Below are 24,474 nucleotides of genomic sequence, written 5' to 3'. Positions count from 1 at the left end.
AGCAACCTAAAGGTTTATAAAAAAAAAAAAAAAGGAATGGACAGCTAAAAGTGTGACATGCTCATACGATGTAACACAGGTATCTTGCCAATACAGAAAAATGCTTCTTAGAAGCAAGAATGGTGAAACTTCATCTCAAGTACTTTAGACACATTTATTAGGAGGAACTAGTCCTCCTGATGGAGAAAGATGTCATGCTAGGTGAATAGAGGGTCAGCAGAAAAGAAGAAAACCTTAAACACGAGGGAGCAACACAGGAGCTGCAAGAATGGGCTCAAAAACAGCAACGATGTGAGAATGGCACAGGACGAGACAATGCTGTTCTGTTGTACACAGTGGCTCCATGGTCAGAATCAACCTTGTGGCCTCCAAGAACAACACCAGAAAGAAAAATGAAGTCTTAAACACGCTACAACATGAACAACCTTAAAATCAGTGTGCTTGAGTGAAGAAGTCAATAAAAGGACAAATATTCTATGATCCTATTTCTATTAAATATCTAGAATAGGCTACTGCACAGAAACATTTATCAGTAGTCACAAAGGGAAGTAAGACGGAGGGGAGAAAGACTGACTCATTGCCTGGCAGACACTGAGCTTCTTTAAAGGTGACAGAAAATTCTGGAAATGAATAGTGGTGATAGGTGAATGGTGTGATACATGTACTTAATGTCACTCAAGTATACATGTGAGAAATATGGAAGCGCTAAAGTTTTTGTTACATATATATTTACAAATGTTAAAAAAAGAAGAAAAAGCTACAATACTATTTTAACTGGGGGGAGGGGAATATATGTGGGGCAAACTTAAGAAAAGAACTAGAGTACAAGACTTGAAATTATTTACACAAGGTAGATAATACATTTTTTGAGATGAGAAAGTTGAAGAATGTCCTCTAAAGACCACTGAAAGAGGGGTTGAGTAAAGAGATGGAGACTCAGTCCTCACCAAGAGCAAGCCACTGGCAGGCTGCTTAGTCAGGCAGTGACAGCTTGCCTCCTGTACGTCCATAAGGCAAGTGGAAGTCTGTCATCATCTTCTTCCCCATTTGGTCAGTCTACAGGGTTACCGACATGGGCTGGTCCACCATCCTGGAAGACATGGGGGCAGCAGGTGCTTCCCTTGAGATCCTACTCCCTGCTCACTGGTGCATTAGTGCCTCATCACAGGAAAAGCTTAAGGAAAATGGAAGAAAAGAACCAAAGAGGAGAGCAGTTGCTTACAGCACTGTAGTCTTATTCAGTGACCTTAGTAGCCCCAGTAAATGAAAAAGAGTGGCCAGAAACAGAAAGTCCCTGGCAGGGAGCTGAGTAAATCAAACTGTGGAAACAGGAAGAGTAAAAGAAATCATTGAAAAGCAGAACCACGGATGAATACATTTATTTGTGTGAACAGTTTTACAGGGAGTAAGCGCCAAAGAGGGCTTCAAAGTCATTTCTTTTCTCAGTCTTGTGTTTATCACAATCAAGACTGTAGACACCAAGGAGCTCTGGCAGCCAAGTGGCAAGAAGCTGCACTGCAATCCCAGAGGTATGCGGTTCTAATCCACCAGATGCCCTGCTGGAGAAGGAGGGGCAATCTCCTCCTGTACCAGTCAGATCTGATTTGACGGTACACACACAAAAATAATAAAATTTTTTTAAAAAAAGACTGTAGACACCCAAGTCATTGTTGTTATGTACCACTGAGTCAGATTCCATTCATAGCTGACCCTTCAAAGGGTTTCAGAGGCTACAACATGGGAGGAGATCATCTTTCTCCCTCAGAACAGTTGGTGGATTCGAACTACCTGTCAAAGGCACAAGGTTCGGATCCACCTACTCTGTGGGAGGAGGGTGGGCAATCTCCCGTGCAATTAATGGCAATTAACTGGGGCAGTTCTGACTTGATGGTCCTCAACAATCACCACCAATTTTGGGTTTGATAGTGTAACCCTTTACCCAATAAGTCACCAGAGCTCCCTAGATACCTGAATAGAGACTAGTAATATCACAGAGTCACTATGAGTTAGAATTAACGCAATAAAACAATACAACCATTCAAAACTTTATTAGAAGAGGGAAATCCAAAGAGAACAGGCTGAGAGAGATACTGGTAAATCACAAAGAGCAAAAACGAGCTTCTAATAGAGAAAACAGTCAGTCTTTCACCTACAAAGCATCCTGTGCTGCATATTCTGTTTTTTTGTAGAGAAATGAAATAATGGTCCAAGTTGTATACACTTGAAATCATTATTAAACTACTGTGCAGACTATAGACACACACACACACACACACACACACACACACACACACACACCCCTCAAAACTCTTCAAAAAACAGGAACTAGAAGAAAGCTAGGACAAGCTGTGGAGCCTGGACATACTGTTCCACCAGAAAACAGTTGTCTTAGTCCTCTGTGTGTAAAGTTGGAATGAGAAAAACAGATTCAGCTCTTGTGCTATACTCCAAGTCACTGAATACCTGGTTCTCCTAAATCAAAGCACTTTGTGCATACTCTGCACCGTGTAACTAGGTGAGTCCTGTGCATGGTCTTCTGTCTAGCCCTCTCTCCACAGGCTCCACACTGGGCTCTGGGTTTCTGGAATTCAGGCAACACGTTCTATTCATGCCACAAGTCATTCACTGGCCAACTAAATCACAGCAGGCCAGCATGGCAAAGACCTTGTTTACACACCTCCGAGCCACAGAACAGTGTACACACCTCCAAGTCATGGAACAGTGTACACACACACCTCCAAGTCAACAGTGTACACACCTCCGAGCCACGGAACAGTGTACACACCTCCAAGTCACAGAACAGTGTACACACCTCCAAGTCACGAACAGTATACATGCCTCCAAGCCACAAAACGGTGTACATGCCTCCAAGCTGTGGAACGGTGTATACACCTCCAAGCCACAGAACAGTTCCAGAGCCTCAATCACTGGATACCTTCATTCTGAGTGCAAAAGTCAGACGCTAGCCTAGAGTCTATACTGATGGGCTCCAGTAACTAACCCACATTGGGCTACTTGGACTATAGACGGTTGGTGGTTTCATCTTCATTTGTAAACAAAAAATGCCTTGCTTCTCTTCTCCACGACAACTGAAAAGGGTAGCTACATAAGTAGATTCGAGACAGCTAGATAGATATGCAGACAGAATAACCTATGGAGGCAGAAGAAAGACATCAGTATCCTGTTGTATAAAGCTTAACATGCCTATTAACAAAAACATTGGAAGTTCAAGTCCAGCCAAGGGTGCCTCAGGAAAAAAAAAACCTGGCAATCTACTCCCAAAGAATTAGTCATCAAAAACCCTGTACGGGTCTACTCTGTACAGTTATGCTCATCCAAGGGGTCACCATGAGTCAAAATTGAACAGTAACGGCCACGCTGATTTTAGTCCTGGGAAGCACTAAAACAATCGCTTCTAAGGCTCTATAGAGCGAGGAAATCAGCAGGAAAATTTGTCACAAATGCAGAATTGTGGGCCTTACTCCTCAAAGATTCTAATTAAGTGTGTTTGAGCTAAGGCTAGCATTTCATACTTAAAATAAATACTGGGTAAGTCTTAATTATAAGCTGATCCTGTAGATACATTTTGAAAAATGATACCCTAAACTCTAACCCAGTAGTTTTGCTTAAGTGGTACAATTTGGTCAAGGTCAAGCACAAGGTCAAAACCATATGGGGCTTCAATCCTGTTCCTTCTGATTTGACCCCCTTCTAGAATTTCTACCCCAGATACATACTGAATCAGAACTACATTATAACAAGATGCCTAGGAGATTCGAATGTATATACAAGATCTTTAAGAAGCACTTAGGGGATTTTTAGGATTACAATGTAGATTCTGATTTGGTATCACTCTCATTTCTAGCCGGTCCACCCCAACTCACAGCTGAGCCTCCACTGGTTTGTGAGGCTATAAATCACAATGGGAGGAGACTGCCTATCTTTCTCCCACGGAGCCACTGATAGAATCGAACTGCCAGACAAGCATAATCTTTGGATTAATAGTGCAATTCCCTATAGAAGAGGTTACCAGAGCTCCCCTGAGTGACCATAATTAATCCAAAAAACAAAACCAAAGCAGCTCCCTGCTGTGAAGTCAGAAGTGATTGACAGCTGAAAACCAATGTGTTTTCGAAGCTAAAAATCACAAATACTCGACAGCACATAACAACAACAATAACAAATCGCAAATGGGAGGAGGATGTCCACCTTTCTACCTAAGAGCTGCTGGTGGATTTAAACCTACAGAGAAGTGTGACCTTCTGAGTTAGCAGCACAAGTTCCATATGCTGTTGCTGTTTTCCTGGGAGAAAAATGTAACTTAAAGCTATAGAGCCATTAGGGCTTCCATTACCCCAGGAAACAGCTCCCTTTCCTCTGCTGAAACATCAGCCCAGTGTATTTCAGTGGTAGTGGTGTTGTTGTTAGTCACTTACAACTCATAGTGACCCTATGTAAAATAGTTCTGAACCCTGCTTTCTCCTGTGCCAACCTTATCATCCCTGACACACCCACCCCCATTACTCCAGTCACTGAGTCAATCTATCTCATCGAGGATCTTCCTCTCTTGTGCTGTCCTCTACCCTTCCAAGCATGATGTCCCTCTCCAAGGACCAGTCCCTCCATGCCCAAAGTATGTCAGATGAAGTCTCAGAATCCTTACCGCCAAGGAGCACCCTGGTTTCACCATCTCCGGGATGATCTCATTTGTTCTCTTCGCAGTCCATGGTATATCCAATACTCTTCTCCATCACCACAACTCAAAGGCATCAATTCTCTTTCTATCATCCCTAGTCATTGTCTAGCTTTCTGATGCATAGTAAGCAATTGGAAAGACTATGGCCTAAATCAGTTACACTTTGGTCTCCAGACTGACATCATTACTCTTCAGTACTTGGAGAAGTCTCTGACAGCAGACTTTCCCAATGCAATTCATCTTTTGATTTCCTGGCTGCTGCTATCAAGAGTGCTGACTGTGGAAAATACTTGCACTCAGTGCTCCAACCTCAGAGCAACAGCAATAAGAATAGCTCCCCATCCCCACACATCTGCTCACGCCCCTCCTTCAGACAGTTCTCAAGCAGAGAAGACCTGGACGAGCAGAAGCATCTGGACAGCAGCTGTGGCCAGGCCAGAGGCCCATTACTAGCATTCTGGCCTCCTTGGCAGGTCAAGCTTCCCCCAAGAGATCCCACAGGCAAATACATCCACAAAGACAGGCCGTCCAGACCGAGTCACATCTCTGAATCCTTCCCCGGGGGCCAGCTGCTCCTGGATCTATTTTTGGTTCCTCTCCAGTGATGGTGAAAAGTTTTCTGGAGCACTTCTCCCAAGGGAGCCAGTGACACGTGCCCTCTGTCAGTCACGCCTTCCTACTCAGCAGCAAGTATTGGGTCATTGCCTCAGAGTCAAATCTACACCCCAGAAGATCTGCCTTAGTACCCTCCTAGGCTCCAGCCCTGCCCTGCTCTCCAAATTCTTCCATCTTCCTTGGTCTTCTGCCCTACTGATGGCTGGTAAGCAATCCCAAGCATCCACCATGTGCTGGCCAGTCGTCACTAATTAATATATGCTAGTGAGATAAACAGGTTTGTCAGCATAAATAGAGAAGTCACTTTTACCAGACAGACAAAAAGAGGAAAAAGCATGCTTGTGCCTGGTGACAGCTGCTCCGGCAGCATCCTGGCAGAGCGCCACACACAGCCAACTCTGCCAATGAGTTCTTCTCCAAAACCATTCCAGCCACCTTTATTATAATTAGGAATAAAGACTAGGAGAAGATGCCCACTTACCACATTCAAAACACTACAGCCACCATGCTGCTTTGAAAGACCCACAGAAGCCCCAGGAAGGTAGCCGTACTCAATTGTTCCTCCTCTCCTCTTACACTTTGCTCTTCCCCAGACAAGATCCAAAACACGATGCAAATTGCCTAAGAAATGGGTTAAAATCAAGTAGAGGCACATCCTCAGTGAGAACCAAGGGCCATTACCCTTCTAAACCATCAATGCAAACTCAGTTTGTTTTTTTTCAGTTATTTATTTTTTTTAATAATTCAGTTATTCAATTATTTACTCTTTTTTTGTGGGTTTGGGTTTTTTTCCCCCACTAATTCTTTATCTCCTGTAGGGAGCTCTGGTGGCTCAGTGTAGGAAGCTGAACTGCAATCCCAAAGGCATGCAGTTTGAATCCACAAAGTCGCTCTACAGGTGAAGGATGGGCAATCTCCTCTCATGCCATTTACAATCTCTGAAAACCTGCTGGAGGATCAGCTATGGGTCATTTCTGACTCGATGGCACACAACAGATCTCCTGCTGGCCATCTGATACATTTTTTTCTGCTCAGGGTGTCTCCAAAGATAGATTCCTCCCCTCTAGTGCAAGGCACAGCAAAGGCTGTCGTTCAAATGGCATGTATGTGGAGAAGTAATGTAGCTATTTAAAGATGTGCAATTAGAGAAAAGATTAACGGAGCTTGAGAGGAAGGATGGCAATTACTGCCCCAAATATACTGGTCATCTTCTGGGTAATGCACTGGTTACTAGGCTGGGGGCTGGGATTGCTTGAATCCCAGAGGTCTCTGCACATGAAAATAGCCACATTGGACATCAGAAGACTTTGGAGGCTTCATCACCATCAGCACCCCTAGAATATCACCACCTGAGTCCCACCACAGGAATCACAATGTCTCTCAGTAGCAAACCTTTAATACCCCACACATTGTAGAACATGGCTTTCTTTCCATGCCAAGATCATGTGATGCTAGAGATGAGGAAGTGGATGCCATTTCCAAGGGAGTGTACTGTTAGCTTACATCAGCTGCCACTGAACTCATTATTTCCCACCAAGGGCTAGCTCTATAAAGAGCCAAACATCTTAGAAGCAAGTTGCTAACTCAACACTCATCTCCTCTGCCCTTAAGCAGTGCCAGGCTCACCGTTTCTCACTGAGCAATCCTTCTTCACTTGTCCTTTTAGCCTCATTAGTTCAGGCCCTCCGTCCCTTTCCGTGGATTGGACTGGCTGCTCACATTAACACCCAGCTCCAGAGGACACAGCCGCCAGGTCAGTTCCCATCATCTGTGACAGCCCGACACAGGGTTCAGTACTTTACTCCAGAAAGCAAGTGAGGAAAGTGGGTCCAGGGGTGAGAAATGCCATTGCTGTTGTGTTGGATGCTGTCAATCTGGTTTAATGTCACAGCAACCCGAAGTACAACACAGTGGAACAGTGCCCGGGCCTGCCATCTTCACAACAGCTGCTGCGCCTCAGTCCGTTGCTGGAGTCACCGTGTCAATAGGGTTAAGAGTCGTCATTTTTCTCTCTGACTCTCGATTTTACTAAGCATGATGTCCTTCTCTAGGGATTATCCCTCCAGATGATATATCTAAAGTACATGAGATGAAGTTTTGTCACTTTGCTTCTAAGAAACATCCTGGCTGGACTTCTTTCAAGACATATTTGTTTATTCTTTTGTTAGTTCATGGTACTTTGAATGGATTATAGACCAACATCAGCTTCATCTTGCCTGGATCCACAAATACCCTTGGTATGAGCAGTCAGGAATTAAGAAGACACAATGCAATGGGAACATCGGCAGTTAGGGACCTTTCCAAATTATTGAGGAGTAGTGATATCAGTTTGAGGACTAAGGTGCATCTGATTCAGGCCATGGTTTTTCCAATTACTAGCTATGCATCCGAGACCTGGACAATGAATAAGGATGACAGAAAAAGAATTAACACCTTTGAGCTGTGGTGTTGAAAAAGAGCACTGAACAATCCATGGATGGCCAAGAGAACAGATAGATATGTCTTGGAGAGGGTGCAGCCGGAGTGCTCTTTGGAGGCAAGAATGATGAGGCTTTGCCTAACATACTTTGGACATTTTGCTAGGAGCTGCTATTCCTTGGAAAGGGATATGGTGCTGGGAAGGGCAGAGGGTCGGCAAGGGAGAGGAGGACCCTCAATCAGCTGGATTGACAAGGTGACTGTTGCAATGGGCTCTTGTGTGTCAGGAAGTGTGAGGATGGTGCAGGAAAGGAGTGGGTTCAGATCTTTTGTTCATAGTGTCTCTATGAGTCGTACTTGACTCGATGGCACCTAACAACAACAACAGGCCAACATCATAAATTAGAGTTATCAGTTCTTCTTTAGTCTTCTTTATTCATTGTCCAGATTTCACCTGCAGGGGATGATGATAAATACCAAGGCTTAGATAACAGACTTCTTAGTACTCAAAGCGACATTACTGCTCTTTAAAACTTTAAAGAAGTCTTTTTGTAGAGGTTTGCCCAACTTATCTAACAAAATACCTAATGAGGATATTTTATTTGACCTCTTGACTGATGCATTCTTGGGCATGGACAGTGGATCCAAGCAAAATGAAATCCTTGACAACTTCTGCAAGTATTTTCTCCGTTTATCATGATGTTGCTTATTGGTCCAATAGTGAGGATTTTTGTTTTCTTTATGTTGAGGTGCAATCCATGCTGAAGGCGGTCTTAGCTATTCATCAGTAAATGCTCCAAATCCTCTTCACCTTCAGCAAGCAAGGTTATATCATTTACCTGCGGCTAGTTTTTAATGAGTCTTCCTTCGATGCAGATACCATGCTGTTTTTTCATATAGCTCATCTTCTAAGATTATCTATGCAGCATATAGATTGAATTAGTAAAGTGAAAGTCTAGAACTCTGATGCACAGCTTTCCTGATTTGATACCAGCAGTATTCCCTTATTCTGGTTAAACTCTTGGCTTAACTACTTGCTGTCTTCATACGTGATGTTCTTGATGTCATCTAACAGCTTGTCTGTACAAGTTCCACATACACACAACTGCATTCTACAATGTATGATCCATGCAGGTGAATGCCTTTGCAAAGTCAATAAAATGCAGGTAAACATTTTTTGGTGTTCCCTTCTCTCAGCCAAAACCCATCTGAGATCAGCAACAATCCTTTTCTTTTCACATTCTCATCTAAATCTGGCTTGAATTTCAGGTGGTTCTCTGTCAATGTACTGTCGAATCATCTTCAGCAATATTTTACTCACATTTAATATAGGGTCTGATGATTTCCACATTCTATTGAACCACCTTCCTTTGGAATGGGTAAAAATATAGATATCTTTCTGTTAGTTGGTCAAGCACTCATCTCCCAAATGTCTTGGCTTAGATGACTTAACATTTCCAGTGTTGCATCTTTTGATGAAACATTTGAACTGGTATTCTCAATTCCTTGAGGCTTGTTTTTGCCAATGCTTCAGTGCAGGCTGAACTTCTTTCTGCAACACTATTGGCTCTTGATCATATATGACCCACTGAAATGATTGGATGTTCACCAACTCCTTTTGGTATAGTGACTCAGTATATTCCTTCCACTTGTTTTATGCTTCTAGAATCTCTCTCTCAATATTCTGCCCAAAGAATCCTTCAATAGTTTTCGAGGCTTGAATCTTCTCTTCAGGTTTGTCAGCTTAAGAAATGCCAAGCATTTGGTTTATTAACTACAAGTATTTCCACATGTTGTAATAATGCCTTGTTTTGTATTCTCAGGCCACCAAGCTGTTCAGCTCTCTTTATCATTCCGTCCCTTCACTTCATCTTACCTGCGTTCTAGAATACGTTTGACAGTTTCTTCTGACATCTGTTTTGTTCACTTCTTTCTTTCCTGTATTTTTATATACCTTTTGCTTTCTTCATATATGATGTTCCTGATGTTATCTAACAACTTGTCTGGTCTTCAGTCATTAGTGTTCAACACGTCAAATGTACTCTTGAAGCGATCTCTCTGAATTCAGGTGGAACAGAACACAAATTACTACTTTGGCTTTTATTGACTCATTTTCATTTTCTTCAGCTTCAGCTTAAACTTGCACAGGAGCAATTGATGGTGTGTGGCCCCTGGCCTTCTTCTGATTGCCACTGAGCTGCTCCATCATCTTTTTCCAGAGCCAGCAGTTTGATTTTCTATGTGGTACATAGGATTAGGAGCTCTGGTGGCCTAGTGGCAAGGAGCTCCACTGCAATCCCCAAGGCATGCAGTTCAAGGCCAAAAGCTGCTCCACAGGAAGCTAGGCAATCTCCAAAAACAAAGGCATTTCCAATGAATAGGTCACTGAATTTATAAAATTCCATTTTGCACACTCCTGCATAATTTCTATTACTAAAGCTGTATTTTCCAACTAATGGGTTTTTCTCCCATTTTCAAATTTTGCATTTCAACCTTCAATGCATTTTTAACTACGTATTGCTTGAAAAGCCACTAGGGACCTTTCAATGAGCACACCACCACCGCGGGAAACCAGGGTTGGTGCTGGTAGGGGCTGAGAGTGCTCCACCAAGGGATGGGAAGCTAGCATGCCTGCCCACCAACTCCATTTTGACTGGATGAGCATTCCCCCAGAGGACATAAAGCTAGTATTTCCAGAGATCTGAGCAAAATGCCTTAGCCCAGGAGAATTCTTTTAGAGAAAGAGGAAAAACAAATAAGAGCCATTAGTATGAGAACCTTCATGTGAACGCAGGCTCCCATAAGCACATGGAAAAGAGCATCGGCAGTGTCTGCTGCGGTTTCTTACCACCTCAGGAAGAAGTCCTTACACCCTGGGCTGCCCTTCAACATCACGGTGGCAGAGGAAATACAGGACACACAGTTACAGTTGCATTTCACATAAACAATTAATGATTTTTGGCATATTATGTTTCAAATAATGTATTATGTTGTGGTGGTGTACCATCCAGTTAGAACCCATCCAAAGCTGGCCCTCCAGTGGGTTTTCAGAAGCAGCTAATTACACAGAAGGAGACTGCCCATCCTTCTCCCATGGAGCAGCTGGTGGCCTCGAACTGCATGCCTTCAGGACTGCAGCACAGCTTCTTGCCACTAGGCCACCAGAGCTCCCAAAATAATGTATAGGACATACTAGTACTAGAAAAATAAGTCATAGTTTATGTGAAACTGAAATTTAACTGAGGATTCTGTATTTTATTTTTTTTTTAATATCTGGCAACTCTCCTTGGAGGCCCTCCTCGGCCTGGCCTCCATTCATCCCCTATCATCCTTTACTTCAAATTCTTCACTTCACTGAGAATGAGCTCTTCATGAGATTCAACAGCAGCCTTCCACACTCCACTTCCATGAGCGTGCTCACACTGTTATCACAATGGGAGAAAGTCCCCTACTTCTCACACCTGTCTCTAGTCTATCTAACGTCCTCTCTGCCTTCTCTCACTTCTAGGAGCCTGGACTTCCTGTACAAGTCATAATCTCCAATCATTTCCTATGGTCCAGCTGCCACAATGACAGGATGCAATAACGAGTTGCAGATGAAAGATTTCAAGTCCTTACAGACACTATGTGCTCTGTATGTGCTGGACAGAACTCCTTCCTTTTCAGTGCTTCTGCAACAGCAACCAGATGTTCCTTCGGTGAACAGCTGTAGAATTAATGAATGAATGCAACTTTCTACAAGGGCTGGATCAGGCCAAGAATGTTACAGAAAGGAGCCAAAGGCTTCAGCAGCTAGAGTTTCTCATCTACAGCATGCCTTTTCAGTTCCCACAGGCTGGTCTCTCGGTCCTTTTTACTGGTTCTGGATTTACTCTTATACCCAATCCAATATAGATACAAACAGAAGCATTCCCCATACATTAATCACACAGGGTATTTGAGGTCTGATGTCCTCCCTCGTACCATTAAGCTTTCCAGAGGACAATGTTATTTTTTATATTTTTAAAAAAGTCTTCTCTCAAAAAAAATCTTCTCTCTAAATAGAGAAAAAAAAAACACCCCTAAAGCCGTCAGTGATTTCAATTTTATTGAATCCACAATCAACATCATGGAAACAGCAGTCAAAAAAAATTCACTGTGTTAGGGAGCTCTGGTGGCCCAGTGGCAAGTATCTGTGCTGCAATCCCAAAGGTGCGTGGTTCAAAACCACCAGATGCTCCACTGGAGCAGGAGGGACAGTCTCCTCCTGTGCCAGCCAGGCAGATCTGATTAGATGGTATACAACAATAGGAAAAATTTTTTTTAAAAAAAACACAGTGTGTTGAATAAATCACTGGGTTGGGTGTCGAGGATTTCCTTGAGGATGTCACTTTAAAGACTGGGGAACAGCTGTCTGCTTCATATGTATGTGAAAGGACCATAAGGAAGGTTGAAAAAGAACTGATTGATGCCTTGGAATTGCGATGCCGGTAAAGAGTATTAAATGCATCATGGACTATCAAAAGAAAAAAACAATCAGATTGGAAAAGTATAGCCAGGGTGATCCTTAGAGGAGAAGATGGTGAGACATAATCACACACATTCTGGGCATGCTATCAGGAGAAGCAAATCCTTGAAATAGGACAACCCGCTTAAAGAGGTGCACGGTTGGCAAGGAAAGGAGCAGATAGAGTGACAGAGTGATGGAGGCAATGGGTATGAGTACAGCAGGGATTGTGAAGATGAAAAGGACTCAGGCCTCTTGTTCCTGACCTTCCTTCTTTCTCTGCTGAAAGGAAGGTGGTGGAATCCAAGTGTTGGGCCCAGGCTGGCAAGCTTTTAAGAACTCAGGCCCCGACCAATGGACCATGAAGTAGAACAGAAGCCCTAATCACATGATCAGTTTGAGTAACCAGAATGTTCAACAAAATCACTACCCTAAACCTCCAAACCAAATTCCACATGGGTTCAAAACTCATAGCAACCTTCCATTGGGACTTCAGAGCTACCTCGGGAAGGGCCTTTGGGTCAGAGCCATCTAGCCTCACTCCAGTGCTCCGTGGGCTATTTCACGGGAATGTCAGAACTCCTCAGGCAGGGGAGTCACGCAGGTACCACAAATACAGGAACCCAGATGGTCCAGTGTGTATCACGTCTGCCTTCTAAAGATCAGCAACTGGAATCTACTAGCGGCTCCACCGGAGAAAGGCGGTCCGTCTCCTCCCACAAGGATCCAGAGGCTCCTTAGGAGTTAGTTGGACTCAATTCCAAGGCAGTTGGTTTGATTTGGGGTTTGAAAAATAGGAGAAACTGGGTGGTTAAACGGTTTGATCAGGCAGTCCCTTCTAAAGGGAAGTGTGGTCGCAATGCATTTACATTTATAGGCATGGTCCAGTATGTCTTCTGTTATGAATGTAAACCAGGATTTCTTTTCAAATACAATGTACACTCTAGTCGCAGCAACCCAGGCTTCTCCGACACCTTGCTGAGCCCTCCCTGTGCTCGGATCCCCAAATTAAGATTTCTCACCCCTAGACTTTACCTTTCTGCCAAGCGTTAGACACATGTTGAGGGGAAAGTTTATAAACAAGAGAATCACGGGGAGAGTCTAGAAGTTGACGCTGAGTCCAGTCAACAGAAAATGGGGGGTGAGGGTGCTACTGAAGTTCCAAGTGGAGCAGGAGGCCCTCGTCCTGGCGGCATCCAGCACAGTGCCAAAGAATAAGCTTTAACCTGGCATGGGAGGGACCTGGTAGCAGGATGCACAGGCAGCCTCCTTTTACTCCCAGACTACGCACGTGTGCATATACGAACAGTTGCCTAGAGGCCCAGGGGATTGTTCTGGCTCTGTGGTAAAGAATTACGCTGCCAACTCAAAGGTAAGCCGTTAGAATACACCAGCTGCTCTGCAGAAGAAGGCTGGGAAATCCTCCCGATGCAATTTACTGCCTCTGAAACTATGATGGAGGGTCACACCTATAATCGGTTCCAACACAATGACAACAAAGGTACAGGCTTCGAAGCAACAGTCACCCTCAGAACCACGGCACTGCGGGGCCCTGACAAGAGCCCACCTGCGGGCCACGTGTGCAGGCGAGCAGCTGGGCGTGTGCAGGATCCCGGCGCACTACCGGGTTGCACAGAGTCAAGCCGCAGAGGGAGCGAGGCCGCCGAGGTCTGGGCTGGGCGCCATGTGAGCTGAGGCTGAAGCTCGCGGCAGCCCTACGAGGTGAGGGTGCGCTCCATCACAGTGCTAAAGGTGCTCCGGGCGCAGCGCGAGGCACGGACATCGAGTGGCCTGGAGACAACGCGAGAGAAAGGTGGGGTGTCCCCTGCGCAGAGAGCAGACACCCCACCGAGATCCCCGCGGCCACAAGCGCGCGCCACCGCCTGCGGCTCCACCCCCACGGCCGGCCGCCGCGCCCCGCCTCCCCGCGCGGGGCCACCCCGTCCTCTCTCAGCAAAACAACCCTGCGCGCCGCCCACCGCACCGCAGCCCTCGGGGTCCCGGCTACGCCCTGCGCCCGCCGCCCGCCGCCAATGCAGCAGTGACCCGGCTGCGGACCACAGGGACCCGACCCAGGCCCGCCCCGCGCCCGGTCCCGAACCTCGGAGTGCTGGAAGGTCGCAGGCGTCGCGGGCGGGCTTACGCCAGGCGGGGCGCAGGCGGCACTCACCGGAATGTGCACGCGCAGCGAACGCCTCCTGGAGCTGAAGTGCTTCTTGCCGCTGCTCCCGCCGGGGCTGGAAACATCTTTCTTCTTCTTGGTGTCCATGGCCGCGCTTCCCATAACTTTAATCCCAAATTAATTCCGGGCGGCTAGCACCTGGAACCGTCCCCGCCGCTCCCTCCGGCCCCGCACGTCCCTCCCCTTTTCTGGCCAGCGGACGAGATGCCTCCAACCTCTGAAGACACCTTGCGGGGACTTCCGCGGGGATTAGCGGCCGCCGCTGCCCGAGAGCAGACGAGCGCCGGGCTCCAGCGTCCTCTGTTTCCCCCCTACGAGCTCATGGAAGGCTCAGCAGCAGAATCCAAGGCTGTCCTGCGAGGCTCTCATAGCCTCACGCTTGGCTCCCTCGCGGTGACAAAGTTTCCTTCCCTTTGCCGGGCGGAGTAGCTCTCTCCACGCTCCCGGCCACTCCCACAAGCTCCCAAAGAGTAATCCACGAGGCAGGTGCAATTTTTTAAAAAAGAAAAGGGACGACAGCCCTCCCCAGTGCGCGCCTGGAGCGGTCCATCTGCGTAGACGAGGACGGTTTGCACATAAATACCATCCCGGGCCGCAGGATCCGCCAGCCCCGGCCTGACGGCCCGGCCCTCCCGCGGAGGGGCGGGGAGGGAAGAGGAGGCGCCAACGCAAACACCACTCGCAATTGGGCGAGTGGGTGTCTGCGAACCCCGGTGCTGGCGGCCGCCTGCGTCTCCTGGCCGGCCCGGGCAAACGGGAAGCTGGGTGGCCTCGCCACCACCCTGGCCTGCCCCGGGGGCCCACGAGCAGCGCGGCGGCCTGCGCGGGTTCAGGACGCCCCGAGGCTGAGCGGGGAGGGCGGCTGGCTCCGAACGGAAGGTGCGCGCGCTCTCCCCTCGCCCAGAGCGCTGCCGTGGTCACTGCGCCCCGAGGCCCTGGCGGCGGCCGCCGAGCTCGGGGATCGCCGGGAGCTGGCTTCTGAGGCATCTGGGCTCCCGCCGTCTCTGTCAGAGTCCTTTAACCTGCACCCGCAGACCACGCCGCTGACGCGGCAGAATCCCGGGCTTTCGGTGGCACCGCGCCGGCCTCTCCGTGCCGCGGGGTGAGCGGGATTCTCGCCGTGCCCCTCCCTGAGTCCCCACCGCCCTCAGGAGTGCGTTGTGCGGTGGTTAAGTGATGGTCTGGGCCACGCACTCTCACCCCACGCCGAGCACACGCGCAGTGCCCAGGCTGCAGAGAGGACCGGGAGGGGCCCCTCCGTGGCTGCACTGCGTAGCCGGAGTCCGCGGGTTCCGCGCCGCGCGCTTCCCAGCGCCCTGGGCGGATGGATGCACTGAGGTGGCCGTGGGATCGGTGTGGCGCGACCTCGGTGCGCCGCCCTCTGGGTTGGCAGCGGGTTAACTGCTCGGCCGCCCGGAGGTCGTCTCTTCTGCCCTAGGATCTGAGGATGCTGCGGACCCCGAAGGTCACTCGAGCGCCCTGGATGCTGACGTCACCTTAGCTTCAATTGCTCTTGTAATCGGTGATATGATGAGGCCACCCTGAGAAAGAGCATGAGGTGGGCAGCCTGGGGCCACCGAGGAGACTGGCAGAGACGCAGCCTGAACTCTGCGAGTGCGGGGACCAGGAGCCTCACCTCTCAGCTACCATGGCCCGGCCCGGCCTGCGGAGAATTCGTGGGCTCTTGGCCCCCATGAGAAGCAGCATTTATGTCAGCAATCCTCCTATGTTCTTTTCCAACCCAAGAGCCTTTAATGTGTGTATACCTCCCCTCCAGTCCTAGTTGCTTGATTCCCTGCCTTCTGGGGCTTTGAGGAAATGTTCTAGTGTTTCTCCTTCGCTGCTCTGCAGCCCAGACTGCAGAGTATCACCTGTTCAGAAAGGTGCCTGGTCCAGATGCTGGGTGCCTGGTCCAGATGCTGGGTGCCTGGTCCAGATGCTGTGAACCGACAAGTCGGGGCCCTCCCTCGAAGATCCCGCGGCTGTGGTTTCTGCCTTCCTAGGGGCTGAAGGAGTTGATGAGACAGTGGGAGATGGTGTTAATCCATGAACTGAGCACTCACTGGGTAGAGGTAGAAAAGAATAGGCCTTTAGTCCACAAGATGTGGTTTAACGAAGCTAGAGAGCCCGCCCTCAAGACCCCAATATTTTTACTCTTCTTTTTCATCCTTTTCGTTTTAACTGGTATTAAAAAAAAATAGTGCTTTCTATGCTTACCTGGCAGGGGAGGTACCATGATCTCGTGGTTTTCCCAGCGCGAGGCTTAGCCATTGCACCCCAAATGTACTGACCCCTGCGATTTCTCCAAACGTGGGAAACTGGGCAGCATAATAAAGGGGTGGGGGGGGCTGCTTTCTCAAGGTGTAAAATAGGAAGCTGGCCTCACTTATTTAGAGCCTGGTGATGCGTTGTGCACTTTGGCAAAGGAGGCCCCGGTTCTCCAGCGGTTGGAATACAGCAACGGCACCTCAGGAGGGAAGATGGATTGTCTGCATTAGCCTCAAAGCCCAATGTAGGGTTCCCATAGCCAGAATCCAACAGATGACAGTGAGTTTGGGTATTTTCCTTATGGCTACTTGTGCCATTGCGTTTAGTAAGAGGTGGTTTGGAAAGGAAAGCTAGGTCAGAGGGGAGATGTTTTGTGGGATAATGAGCCTTTCAGTACTTCTTTGGGAAAGATGCAGAAAAGCAGCCAGGAGCTGCTTCTGGTTTAGGAGGTGGTACTTGACAATTGTCATAATGTAACTTTTGCTAATAGATTAAGTTGTTGTTGTTGTTGTTGTTATGTGCTGTCGAGTTGCCTGTGACTCATAGCAACCCTATGTACAACAGCCCTAAACTCCACTCTGTCTTGTGCCAATCGCACTGTCTCCGACACTCCCATCCCAATTATACCAATCACTGAATCAATCCACCTCATAGAGGGCCTTCCCCTCCTGCGCTGTCCCTCCACCCTCCCAAGCATGATGTCCTTCTCCAAGGACCGGTCTCTCCTTACAACATGTCCAAAGTATGTTAGACGGAGCCTTAGAATCCTTGCCTCCAAGGAGCCACCCGGTTTAACCCTTTCCAGGACAAATCTGTTTGTTTTCCTAGCAGTCCATGGTATTCTCAATACTCTTCTCCAGCACCACGGCTCAAAGGCATCAATTGGCCTAGTGGCAGGAAACTGCCCTGCAATTCCAGAGGTATGCAGTTCAAATCCACCAGACGCTCTGCTGGAGAAGGAGGGACAAAATAGATTAAGTAGGTATATTTATTATAAATAAATTAATGTGTCTCTGAGTTTATTTGTTTTGCGTGCATGCTTTACAGCCTGAGAGCCTAAAGAAAACGAGTTTATCATACTACCTGGGTTTTAAGATCCTTTTTTTTGGTTTTGGTCAGAGGGTATTTGCCCACAGCTCCTCAGTGCTGGGGTGGCTGAAGCACCAGGTTGCTAACCAGAAGGTTGGGAGTTGGAGGCCCTCAGATGCTCTGTGGAGTGAAGAGTTTGTGGCTCACGTCTGTAACAATGAAACCCTCAGCAGCAGACCTCCGCTGGCCCTGCAGAATCACTATGAGTAGGATCAACCCAATGGTAAAGGGTTTGGTTTTGGAATCTGAGTGCTTCTCTTAAACAGTGAGAAGCTTCACATTCATTCCCATCCGCCCCCCTTCAAAAGCTGCAGTGATCACACATCCTCTGATGAACAGAACTGTGGAATGGCAGGAACAAAGTCCTTGTTTTGTAGTGGGCAATCCAGAAACCCCTGTCTTCACCTCCATCTTGCTTTGCCACAGTTTTCAGCCAGCAGCTGCATCTGGTGGACTCAGGAAACATTGCTGATATCTCAACAAGCTCATTGCCATGGAGTCGGAACCAATTCACAGCTGACCCTCCACGGTCAGCTTTTCGAAGGCCAGGAGAGAGATTGTCCATCTTTCTCCAGTGGAACCCCTGGTGGACTTGAACCACCACAGAGGTGCCATCTGTGGGTTGCTGTGTACTGTTGACTCAGAACCGACCTATAACTGACCCTCCCGCAGGTTTTCAGAGGCAGTAAATCTCATGGGAGGAGATTGCCCATCCTTCTGCGGGGCAGTTGGTGAATTTGAACCACAGGACTTTGGGATTGCAGTGTAGCTTCTTACCACTAGGCCAGATTATTGTTGTTGTTAAGTGCCACTATGTCATGTATGACTCATACCAACTCTGAACAGCCGACCTGAACCCTGCCCTATACTGTGCCATCTTCATCATCTCTGGCATGCACCACTGTGTCAGTCCATATAGTCAGGGATCTTCCTCCATATTTCCAAGCATGGTGTCTCTTTCCAAGGAATAGCCTCATCTAATTACGTGTCCAAAGTATGAAAAACAAAGCTTTACCATTCTTGCCTCCAAGCAGCACTCTGGCTACACCGTCTCTGAAGCATACTGGTTTGTTCTCTTGGCAGTGCATGGGATATTCAGCACTCTTCTCCAACACCACAATGCAAAGCATCAATTCTTTTCTTGTCATTCTTGTTCATTGTCCAGCTTTCTAGTACATAGTAGGTGAATAAGAAGACTATGGCCTGAAACAGACACACCTTAGTCTTCAAACTGACATCATTGCTCTTCACCACTTTGAAGCAGTCCCTGACCGAGAACTTATCCAATGCAATATGTCTTCTAATTTTCTGACTGCAGGTACTAAAGGTGTTGACCCTACGTTGGTCAATGGATTGACACAGTGCTACAACAATGGTCTCAAGCACAACAGTGATTGTGTATATGGTGCAGAACTGGGCAGAGTTTCATTCTGTTTTGCATAGGGTCCTTATGACGATGGCACCTAACAATGATAACATCAGTTGTTTATTCTGACTGTCCTGACCTCTGACCAGGCTGAGGCAAGTTCAAATGCACAATATAAAAGGCATAAAAAATTAACAAAAAATGAGCTCTGGTGGCCTAATGGCAAGAAGCTGCACTGCAATCCCAGAAGTATGTGGTTTGATTCCACCAGATGCTCTGCTGAATAAGGAGGGGCAATATCCTCCTGTACCAGTCAGATCCAATTTGATTGTACACACAAAAAAATTAATAAAAATAATTTTTTTTAAATGAACAAAAATGCCAGTAACCCAGATAATGGCATTTTGTAATGTAATACAATAAATTATTTGATAAGCAAAATATAGGTAGCTCTGACGGCCTGGTGGTAAGAAGCTGCACTGCAATCTTGAAGGCATGTGGTTTGAGGGCACCAGCTGCTCCTTGGGAGAAGAATGGGCAATCTCCTTCCATGCAGTTAACTGCCTGTGAGAACCCACGGGAGTGTCTGTTATGGGTCAGTTCTCACTCTATCATACACGATAACAACCAGCAAAACACAGCAGGTGCCATGTCTTTCTACTGTGGAGTGGTTAGTGGGGTTGAGCAGCCAACTTTTCAGTTAGCAGCCCAGAGATTAACCATCACATTACCAGGTCTGCTCACCCAACGGGCAGAGATAGAAAAGGAAAACTGTTTCAGAAACCAGGGGTGCCGGAGACACCCTGAGAGCAGACTCAAGACTCCCTTTACCAGAAGACTTCATAATCCCTTCATATTCCCTAAAGACATAGTTGGGAAAGTCAAGAGGAAGAAAAGCATCTACGGTGTCACTGATTTTCCCTTTTACCTTAGGTTCCCTTGTCGCTCACATCAGCACTCTTACTCATTCTGCCTTATGTAAAATTCTGACTTTTAAAAAATGTGTTTCTGTATATATAGATTGAGCTCTGGTGTCAGTGTGTGTGTGTGTGTGTGTGTGTGTGTGTGTAACTGCTAACCTGAAAAGCTCACAGTTCAAATCTACCACTAGGCAGGCAAAAAATGAACTGTCTCCTTTCATTAACATTAAGGTTGCCCTTTGGGGGGGGGGGTAGATGCCTCACTGCTGCACCTTATAATTCCTGTCTTCCTTTTTGATGGAAGGATGACAAGTCCAGATTGAAGGCCAGTGGGTTGTTGTAGAAACAACCTTGTGGTTACTGAGTTATGACCTGTCTGGACCACAGTGCTGACTTGCTGTGTGATCTGGAGGAGACACCCTAGATTTCCATCTATAAGAACCGAGTGGAGTGGTTATGGGATGCTTTCCAGAACCGCTTTCATTCAACTGCCAACATGCCGTCCTCCGGTGAAGTTAGAAGCTCCCTGCTTTGTGCCAGGCAAGAGGAGCTCAGGCTGCATCTGAGGCCGTCCATGTCCCGTCTACAAGGAGTAAATGAGGACTTGGCTTTGCACTCAACACTTGACTTTGTTCTTGGAAAGGAATTTTAATTCAGATGAAGAAGATAAAATCTTTTTGGGAGGAAAGTATTTGTCTTTTATTTGAAGGGAGGTTATAAAAGGATCAGGAACAATATGGATTATGTGGGACAGTCAAGTCTGACTTTCACTAACTCGTGGCATCGTGGCATCCGCTTCCTAAACAACATGCCTCTGGAAACTCAGTGAACTTTGATAAATGAACATATTTATAGAAAGGCTTCAGGGTTTTTGTTCTTGGGTTCGCTATGCATCATGCTTGACTCGAAGGCAATCAACTACAACAACAACAGCAACAACTCTCATCAATAACATCCAGTATATAAAACAGATCCTTCAATAAGTATCAAGTGACAGCATTATTCATGATTCACTTGTGCTTGGGATATTTCACTGGGAGCTCAGCCTTCTGAGAGCCTGCCTTCCACTTGCCCTCAAGCAGAAAGTTGAAGATAAGAGAACTCTTATCTGAAGTCCATGCTCAACCATTGACTAGCTAGTAGTTGATGTGAGACACCAGGCAAGTGATGTAATCTAGCGGCTCAGTTTTCTTATCAAGGGGCAGAAACAATACTTCCTTCATTGGCTTATCTTGAAGATTAAAAAGATGATTCATGGAAAGCACCTGACATGTAAGTGTTTGAAAAGCCTTGGAATTAGCCAAATTGCACCTTAGCTCTCTTACTAAGCTGCCTTTCAAGGAGAAACACCATGTTATACTCTCCTGAATTGAAAGAACATAACTAACCATACAAAGTCATTAACCTGAGTGGGTCAAGTGGAACCAAGCTAGGGCTGGAGCTAAGAAACACAGTTGTCTTTTTTTTAACAGATAAACAGATGGTTAACAAAAATGTAACATTGTTCTCTTTGAAAATCAGACAAATGGGAAAAGACAGTGAAACTATTCAGAGTTCAACAACAACAAGAACAATAACAAAATGACCTGGAGGTGAAGGCATATAGAGTGTTGTCAGTTTCCTAGCTGGTGTTAATTTCCTCTTTCATTTTCTCGGCATCACCTTGATGTGTTTGGTATCTCTCCACCCCTGTGGGAACTCATCTATCAGGGGAAGTCTATCCTGGATCCCGTTTCAAGCATGGAGTAGAGGTAAAACTCCCTACATGCCAACGATTCCTTTAGTCATAGATCCTACGATGCAATTGTTGATGCATACTATTGAGTCAGAATGGACCCATAGCTGACCCTCCAGCAGGTTTTCAGGGGCAAAAATTGCAGGAGAGGAGATTGCCCATACTTCTCCCACAGAGAGGCTGGCAAAATCAAACCAATGTGGGCTTGCAGTGCAGCTTCTTACCACTAGGCCAGCAGAGTCTCAATACAATTGTTGTTGTTGTTGTTATGTGCTGCTTGCGACTCATAGCTCAATACAATACCAGGAGAAAGTTGATGGAGGCTTGCAACATCATTTAGGATTTTTGGAAATTTCCAAAGAACTCTCCTGCTAAAGATGAACATGAAGCGTGTAGCCTGACTCTTATTGGTAGGCATCCTGTGCGTCTGGACGGTTAAGAGCAAAATCATATACATTTTCCTTTGAGAAGAGAAAAATTTAAATTTGAAAATTTCCCTTAGGAAATTACTTGATGTTAAAGTTAAGGGAAATGACAAAGCAAGTCAGATGTAAAAGTGCTTTGTTTATTAGATCAACATAGAGGAGTTATGGCATAGTATAAACAAAGTCCTTTAGTGACTTATAAAGATAATGGAATATTTACAACACAGGGAACTAAACACACCTGCAAGTTAATCTGGCTGTGATAAAGCCTACATCAAGATGGTTATTTCACTGTACTTTATTGTTTGGAACAAGGAATTGGATTCTCTGAGTAATCTCCTGCTAGTCAACAGAAAGAGCTTTTCTGTTAAATTGTCCTCGTCCATAGCCTGTCCTTACTCTTCATTTTTAAACCTCTGTGTCAGTTTGGTCCTTTTATCAGTTAGGATGTATTCAACTGTCAGAAACAGGAAACCAGCCAGCACTGGTCCTGGGGCTCTTTGCACCTGGGTCCATCCCTGCTTTTCTCTGGTCATAGCAGGGCAGACATCTGGGGTCTGGGTTTCCCACTCTGCCATCAGAGTTCTACCAATAAGGGCTGCTGAAGGAGATAAGAGCGCAGGGAGCATGGGAGAATCTGGAATATGCCTTCCTATTCCACTCCATCACTGAGCAGCGATTGGGTCTCTCCTCCATTCATGCCAGCTCTATCAGATCTAGCTCAATTCTAGACTCCATCAGTGATGCTGGTCCCTAGGCTCTGGCCACGCCATCTTCCTTTGTGCCTCCAGCCCTGAGTGGGTCTACTAAGGAGTAATGATCTCTTTTTTTAAAAAAAATTACTGTTTTTATTTTGTGTTCCTTTCTGCATACTTCCTGTTTTTATATACATTGTACTTTATGCATTCCTGATTCACCTTGTGTTTCATAGTATCATTTTCATACATTGTCTTTTCTAAAATTAATCACCACTGATCCATGCCCATCATTACCCAACCTTTTCAGGACCCCACTGGATCTTTCCTAATTTTTTCAACCTATCTCTCTGCCCACATAGCTCTGTGCCTTTAAGATTCCTTTGCCCTTCACCCACAAACCTCATCCTCCCTCCTCTTTCCCCTTTGGACTTCTGTATACATCTTACTAGTAATCCTTCTATTTTTACAATAATGATCGTATGCAGTATTTGTCCTTATGAGACTGAGTTCACTCAGCATAATGCTCTCTAACCTATCCCATGTTATATAGTATTTTTTAAAACCATTGTTCTTGAGTGCTGTATAGTAGTCCACCATGTGAATGTACCACAGTTTCTCAATCCATTTGTTTGTTGATGGACAGATTGGCTGTTTCCATTTTCTTGATATTGTGAATAATGCTGCTATGAACATGGGTGTACAAATGGGTCTCCATTATACCTGGGGTATATTCCTAGCAGTGGAAAAGCTGGGTCATATGGAATTTCTATGTTCCGTTTTTTTTAGGAAATGTCAAGTTACCTTCCAGAGTGGTTGCACCATTTTACAGTTCTACCAACAATGTATGAGAGTTCCAACCTCTAGGGGGTAATAACCTCTTGTTTTTGCTAATTTTTGGACTTCCTCACCTGCAGTCAGAAATCTCTTCAAATTATTGAGGAGCAATGATGCCAGTTTGGAGACCAAGGTACTTCTGATTCAGGCTAGGGTCTTTTCAATCACTTGCAATGTATCTGAGAGCTGGCAGTAAACAAGGATGATAGAAGAAGAGTTGATGCCTTTGAGCTGTGGTGTTGGAGAAAAGTGCTGAATATCCCATGCACTGCCAAAAACCCAAACAGCTATGTCTTGGAAAAGGTATAGCCAGAGTGAGCCTTGAAGGCAAGGATGGTGAAACTTCCTCTCACATACTTTAGGCATGTTGCTACAAGCGGTTATCCCTTGAAGAGTGATATCATGCCTGGAAATGTAGAGGGATGATGAAGGAGAGGAAGAACCAGGTGGGTTGACACAGTCACTACAGCAATGAACTTGAGTGTGCCAGAGATTGTGAGGATGGCCCAGGATAGACAGAGTTCAGATCTATTGTTCATAGGGTCATTATGAGTCGTACTCAACTTGACAGCATCTATCAACAACGACGACAGTTCAGCTGTACAGTGAGCTCTGGTGGCCTAGTCTGTAGGCAGTTGTACTGCTAACCCAAAGGTCATGCCTCTCTGGTGGTTCAAATCCACCAACAGCTCGTTGGAAGAAAGATGAGCTATCTCTTCTCATGTGTTTTAAAGCCTCAGAA

General features: G+C 46.2%; 1 protein-coding gene across 1 annotated transcript in view; it reads right to left on the bottom strand.

Moving 5' to 3' along the window:
* PRKAG2 (protein kinase, AMP-activated, gamma 2 non-catalytic subunit) overlaps positions 1-14,499 on the bottom strand; it is a 409,636-nt gene extending 395,137 nt beyond the window's left edge. The window contains exon 1 of the mRNA XM_006895189.1: positions 14,386-14,499. Within this exon, the coding sequence (XP_006895251.1) occupies positions 14,386-14,499 (114 nt within the window). The remainder of the gene's footprint in view (positions 1-14,385) is intronic.
* Between the last annotated feature and the right edge of the window lie 9,975 nt (positions 14,500-24,474).

Source organism: Elephantulus edwardii, unplaced genomic scaffold (genome assembly GCF_000299155.1).
Source record: "Elephantulus edwardii isolate Elephantulus edwardi_28Jun2011 unplaced genomic scaffold, EleEdw1.0 scaffold00161, whole genome shotgun sequence".
NCBI lineage: Eukaryota > Metazoa > Chordata > Mammalia > Macroscelidea > Macroscelididae > Elephantulus > Elephantulus edwardii.
Note: the sequence above shows the minus strand (reverse complement) of the source record. Positions and strands in the feature narration are given on the sequence as shown.